The sequence below is a fragment of the Argentina silus genome, assembly GCF_951799395.1.
Source record: "Argentina silus genome assembly, chromosome: 19".
In the NCBI taxonomy this organism is placed as follows: Eukaryota; Metazoa; Chordata; class Actinopteri; order Argentiniformes; family Argentinidae; genus Argentina; species Argentina silus.
Window position 1 is genome coordinate 9981066 of NC_139673.1, and position 6000 is coordinate 9987065.

Consider the following 6000-nt stretch of genomic DNA (forward strand, 5'->3'; position numbering starts at 1 on the left):
CATCAAACTACTCACCAAGAATTTCTCAATGGTTGAATGGTCTGGAATGTAAATACAAATACAAAATAATGTGTGTTTGGTTATGTGTCAATATCTGCATCTCTCCCCAGATTTCATTCAACATCTCAGAGGTAATAAACCTTATACTTCAGGTGACCCTGCCCCCAGACCTTTTTTCAAGGATACTTCCTAAACATGACCGCAGACAAGACAAGATAAACTTCACCTTCTCTATGTTTAAAAATACACAGACTGATCAAGTAAGTTCACAAAACGCACGCACACACACACACACACACACACACACACGCACACACACACACACACACACACATTGAAAAAGCATGATATTTCTTCAAGTTTTGTTTGGAAGAATGCAGCAAGTGTAGTCAAGGGCAGAAAGAATTGGTTTAGGGGAGAACACATACCATTATTACACTGCGTGTGATGATCTCAGCATCTATGTGGTTATTTGTGTTTATTTTTCTGTGTGTGTGTGTGTGTGTGTGTGTGTGTGTGTGTGTGTGTGTGTGTGTGTGTGTGTGTGTAGACTGCAATCGGACGTCTTGGTCAGATTCGTTTTGGTATCGAAGTTGAGAACATTACCATCTCTAACCTGTCAACACCTTTCAACATGACCTTCAAGCATACATCGAAGCTACAGGTAACTATTGTCAACACCAACATGTGCATGACAAGAAGGTGGTGTTTCAAATTTGCTTATGTTTTCATCTTCTCTTCTTCAGGAGGACAACAACACAACCTGTGTTTTTCTCAACCAGAGTCGTAAATATGGAGCGATGCATTCAACGATATTGACAATATTTTTGCTCAAATCAATATCATTAATAGTTATAGACAGTAAAGCTAAGCTGTAACATAATACAAAGCATAGTAATTATTTGATGGCAAAGTGAATATGTCCAGTTCTGTATTTGTAACTACTGTAGGAGGAGAATGGGTCACTGATGGCTGCCAAACACTGACTCTCACTCACCAGACCATCTGTAGCTGTGACCACTTCTCCTTCTTTGCTGTCATGGTAAACACCTCCACATTTCCTCTTTACTGTTTTCCATTTCTCTTTCAGACATTTGCATATTGTCAGTGTAATATTACCATGGCACCAAACTGCCCTATGATATTGCCACTGTCTATGTTATCCCATTAAGATGAGGCAAATTTCTGAGTATGTATACTAGCATCAGGTTTCGGGTCAAATCCATTTCAATTCAGTCAACTGAGGAAGTTAACTGAAATTCCAATTCCAAATGTCCCTATGTTTTTCAACAAGAAACATTTAGAATTGGGAATTGGAATTTCAGCTAACTTCCTGAATTGAAATTAAACTGACCCCAACCCCTGACTAGCATATCATTCATCATTATCAACTTCATTCTCTGTTCTACGTTGACTGCCTGTGGGATGACATCATTGCTCCTGTAGATCCCTGATGTTAACCTGAGTGGGGACCATGCCCATAGTCTGAGAGTACTCAGCTATGTGGGCGCAGCCATCTCTGCCTTCTTCTGCACCATCACTTTACTGACACACTGCCTCGAGCATGCGTGAGTGACACCTGTCAAACTCTCACTCTCACACACACACACAAATATTCTGTCTAACACAAACACCTTCAGACATCCACAATTCACACACACAGAGGTAAAACCTTGCTCTGTCTTTCAGGAGGAAATCTACTGACCATGCCATGCTGATCCATCTCCAGCTGGTGGCATCTCTGCTGCTGTTCAACCTCCTACTGTTGAGCAGCGTGGGCTTGGCATCAGTGGGCCCTGCCTCTGTGGCCCCCGGCCTGTGTCTGACCCTGGCAGCCCTGCTGCACTACTCCCTGCTCTGCTGCTTCACCTGGATGGGCCTTGAGGCGCTGCACCTGTACAGGCTGCTGGTCCTGGTGTACAACACTTACATGAGACGCTATCTGCTGAAGCTGAGCCTGCTGGGCTGGGGTAGGGGCAATACTGAAAGTGCAATTACCAAAGAGAGCAATTAACTGGACAGCAAAGGGAAAACTTCTCAGTATCAACACTGACTTTGTTTCTCAGGTGTTCCTGCTTTGGTTGTTTCCATAATCATTGCTGTCGACAGGGATTTCTATGGGCTGCATAATGAAATGTGAGTACAAAGTGACTATCGTACTGAATACCAACCTTCTGAAATGATGTGTAAATCAGCTGCATGACTCACACTTTTGCACCCACACCCACCTAACAGGTGCTGGATCAGAGACTCTGTTGTGCAGTATGGCTCCGTCGTGGCGTACCTGATAGTGGTCCTGCTCTTCAACGGGACCATCTTTATTATCGTCGTGACCACCACGATGCACCAGCTGCGCTTGGTGCAGTCATTCCAAAAGAGGGGGCAGAGCTGCAAGATCACCTGCAGCATCCTGGGACTTACCTGTGCCCTGGGACTCACCTGGGGGCTGGGCTTCTTCTCCATGGGCTACACCAACCTTGTTGTCCTCTACGTCTTCACCATCCTCAACTCACTGCAGGGTAACAATCTCATTCATACCCATCATGACAGACTCTCCTCTTATCCCCATTGACTCACTGTGGTGACGCTGGAGTGTTCATACATGGTGGAACAGTCAGGGCTCTGGGTCGATTCATTATGGGACCTTAAAGCTACACAGAGAAGCTGCTGTATGGCAGAGAAATCCAAAGCTCTCACCAAGTCCCTTAAAACTCAGGGGGGCAAAACATAGAAATGTAACATGTAGAACAGACATGCTTCTCTGTTATGCAGAATCTAAAATAGTGTCAGCTCCATACATGACATTTCTTTGGTGTGTTGTTTATGACATTACTTCCTGTTGTCCACAGGGTTCTTCTTGTTCCTTTGGATTTGCGTTAAGAGACTGAGAGGAACCGAGCAGGGTGCTATGGCAACGGGACAAACCTTGAGCACCCAGGTACTCTCTGCTGGGAGCGAGGCCCAACCATCCTCTGAAAGGCTGAAGGGCCAGTAGGTCTCAGACAGAGACCCCTATGCATAACTAATAGAACCTATTGTAATCACTGGAAACAAAGAATTATTGTTTGAATGCAGTTTACTAGTTCAACTGAAAAACCTGTATTACAATAATCATTGAAAACATTTTCTTCCTTTAACACAGATTTGTCCTTTCTTTGGCCTCTATATTGTAATGGCTTTCATTAGGGTAAACTCTTCCTTACCATGCTATAGTATTTAACTAAGTCTGTACAAAAACAATGAAAACAAATAAATGTCTGAGTGATAACCCTGAAAGCATGTGTTAAAGTTGTGTTAGTGAGTCTCTTCATCACTTGCCGCCAGAAATGCACTTTGGATAAAAAATAAATTAAAAAAAGATTTCACAACCAGCACATATCACAGGTTTATTTAAAAAACAGAGTTAGAAAAGTTTTTACATCATTGAAGCTCCTCCTGAGCATGGTCATCCCCACCTCCCCCCCCTTATAAGGAGAGTGGTGTGGTTTGGGTTTGGAAGCATGATGATGGGGAGAGGAATGGGGTTCAGACATATGGGAAAGGGTAAAAGCGATATTATATTGTCCTGTTGGGGGTCATCGAATAGCCCCTAACCATGAACCTCCTCCCTCAATGTCACTTCCTGTCCCTGTACCAAGTCCCCCTGGAACAAACCGGTCCGGTCCACTGTCATGACCGGGCTCCGCCCCTGCCCAGCCTCTCTTCGTATATGCTCCAACTCCTCCCTCTCCCTTCGCACCTGTTCCTTCTCCATCTGCAGCTTCACCCTTTCCCTCTGAAGCTCCTCCCTCTCTCTCTGTTGGTTGCGCGCCTCCTGCTCCTGGGCTTTCTTCAGACTCTCCAGGGCCTCCTTCTCAGCGGACGCCTCCCTGGCGTTGGCCCTCCGTAGCGCCTCCAGCAGCTCCCTCTGCTGCTCCAGAGCCCGCGCCTCCTGCTGCTGCGCTTTCCTCAGTGCCTCCGTCAGCTCCCGCTCCCGCTCCAACACACGCACCTCACCCTCACACGCGCCCATCACTTCAAACACGTCTAGAGGGAGGGAGGGAGGGAGAGGGGAAACAATGTACATCAATCATCAAAACATATAGCAGTTGTTTTGAGACAGCACAGTGATTCATGATATTGGAAGATTTGTGAAATTCCAGCTGGTTAAACTTGGCTAACCCCAACACACACACACACACACACACACACACACACACACACACACACACACACACACACACACACACACACACACACGAAGAGCCAGTTAGGTGGCAATACAAAACATACACAAACCAAACCCAAGACATACATGCACACACATACACACCTGAATATCTCCCTGGGCTTTCAGAAGACTGCATCTGTCGTTTCAGTGCAGTCACTCCAATTTTCCTTGTCAGTTTTGTGTTGTCATCTTTGCGTGGTGTGTGCTGCCCTTCTCTGGACTGTCGCTTGTGACCCTCCAGGCGGGCGAAGGCCTCTGGGTGTTTCTTCGACAGGTGACGCAGCAGGTTGCTGGTGCTGCTGCGATGCTGAATCTTCTCCATGCAGAGCAGACACAGAGCACGGTTGTTCTCCAGGCGTTCATAGTGCATCCACACGGAGCTCCAGTGGCGTGTCGGGGTCCCTGCCCCAGCGTGGCTCTCCTCAGTCACCACCATGCTGTCTCCAGACACAGTGTGATCCTCCGCAGCTTTCAGGATGCCGTTGATGGCGCTCGTTATGTCTGCATCACTGGCCGCGGCGCTCTGCTCCGGGTGCTCTTCATCCTCCAGTGCTATCTCTACTAATGAAAAAAAAACACAGAAACAGGAATTAAGCAGGAGCTAGCCATGACCCTACACAGCTTACTGAACATGGACAATTGAAAGAGGGGGCCGTCTGACCCATTCAGACTTATTATTTAGGTCTGACCTAATGATGATATTATCGGCATAAAGTCACCAAATTATCATGCCTCTCATCTCACCCATCCACCTAGCTAAGTCATTTTAAATGGCAATGGAGTGTCCGGCATGGCATCTCTGTAAGACAGGGCAGATGTCAAACTTTGGGGTCTTCTGATTGAAAATCGGGCTCATCTGAGAAAATCAAACCAACCTCTCTTTGATCAAATGAAGAGAATGAACACAGTGAACAGTAACTCAGCAGCTAGGATCAGCACATTATTTACGTTAGCGAGCTAACTCTATCTCCACAATATGAACACATACCATCATCACAATATTCGCCATTGGTTGTGATCATCGGCTCACTGTCATCCACCGCGGACCGCCAGTCTTTGGATTCTGCCCTGGTGAGCTCGTCCGGGTGTTTGCTGCGCATATGCTTGAGCATATTGGTGGTGTGGCCACAGTGAAGGATAGTATGTGAGCACAGGCGACAACGCACTTTCTTCTCGTCTAAAATATGGAAAAATGACCAGACCACACTCCGCTTTCTGGGCGCCATCTTTAGCAAATGTTTTTGTGCTGCTGTTGTTGTTGTTGGTTCTTTTTCACGACAGCTGAGCTTTGACTTTAGCGTGTTGCTGCCACCTGTCGTACGGGCGGTTCAACACGTGCTCGTTAAGAGGCTGTAAATATTGGTTTATTGGTCGTTGAGTTGAGAGATAATTCTCTCCGAGCGCATTTAATCGGGCTGTGTTACATTACATGTGAGCTCACCGGTCCTCTGAATGCTTATTACTCGTCTAGAAAATCATGATGATTGGATGGTGTGTTTGATCAAGAGGTGGAGAAGCAGCATTGACGTTGGGTTTCTCTCTCACACGCTCATTCTCATTCTCACACACACACGATGAGACACAAACATATAACAGTGGGGTATTTATTAATGTACAGTAACATGGGTGTGCAGTACATTGTTCAGAGCCACCAGCCCTTCACCTGACCACTGGTTTTGTGTTTGACAGCGATAACACCACCAAGTAAAACATCAATGATAAAAACCTTCACAAAATATAAATATTAATCTACAAATGTGTACAACTTCTCAGACACATTTTCACATGCT

General features: G+C 46.0%; 3 protein-coding genes across 4 annotated transcripts in view; 1 reads left to right on the plus strand and 2 right to left on the minus strand.

The window, feature by feature from the left end:
• Positions 1-556: 556 nt before the first annotated feature.
• On the plus strand, positions 557-2288 carry LOC310819569 (adhesion G protein-coupled receptor G3-like; the record flags this gene model as incomplete). Its single annotated transcript, XM_083690872.1, has 6 exons — positions 557-664; positions 747-786; positions 951-1042; positions 1447-1568; positions 1690-1970; positions 2236-2288. Exons 1-6 carry the CDS (start codon positions 635-637, stop codon positions 2286-2288), a joined length of 618 nt encoding a protein of 205 aa, XP_083546998.1. The 5' UTR covers positions 557-634.
• A 790-nt stretch (positions 2289-3078) lies between these two features.
• LOC310819984 (uncharacterized protein) lies at positions 3079-5435 on the minus strand. Of its 2 annotated transcripts, none has more exons than XM_083691440.1 (3): positions 5199-5435; positions 4313-4768; positions 3079-4026 (listed from the first exon to the last, which is right to left on the minus strand). In XM_083691440.1, the coding sequence occupies exons 1-3, from the start codon at positions 5320-5322 to the stop codon at positions 3590-3592; spliced, it is 1017 nt and encodes a 338-aa protein (XP_083547566.1). In that variant the 5' UTR covers positions 5323-5435; the 3' UTR covers positions 3079-3589. The 2 variants fall into 2 exon arrangements, with proteins under 2 accessions (XP_083547566.1, XP_083547565.1); XM_083691439.1 differs by having other exon boundaries at positions 4313-4771.
• A 519-nt stretch (positions 5436-5954) lies between these two features.
• Positions 5955-6000, minus strand: part of gfod2 (glucose-fructose oxidoreductase domain containing 2) — a gene marked incomplete at its 3' end in the record, with an annotated part of 2404 nt that continues 2358 nt past the window's right edge. The window contains exon 3 of the mRNA XM_083690873.1: positions 5955-5959. Coding sequence (XP_083546999.1) covers positions 5955-5959 — 5 coding nt within the window. The remainder of the gene's footprint in view (positions 5960-6000) is intronic.

Excerpts from the sequence above, each read along its gene's own strand:
- LOC310819984 (XM_083691439.1), bottom strand. The coding sequence starts at position 5,322 with ATGCTCAAGCATATGCGCAGCAAACACCCGGACGAGCTCACCAGGGCA. Across the intron at positions 4,772-5,198 it reads TGGCGAATATTGTGATGATG|TAGAGATAGCACTGGAGGAT; the intron begins GTATGTGTTCAT and ends TTTTTTCATTAG. Across the intron at positions 4,027-4,312 it reads AAGCCCAGGGAGATATTCAG|ACGTGTTTGAAGTGATGGGC; the intron begins GTGTGTATGTGT and ends CCCTCCCTCTAG.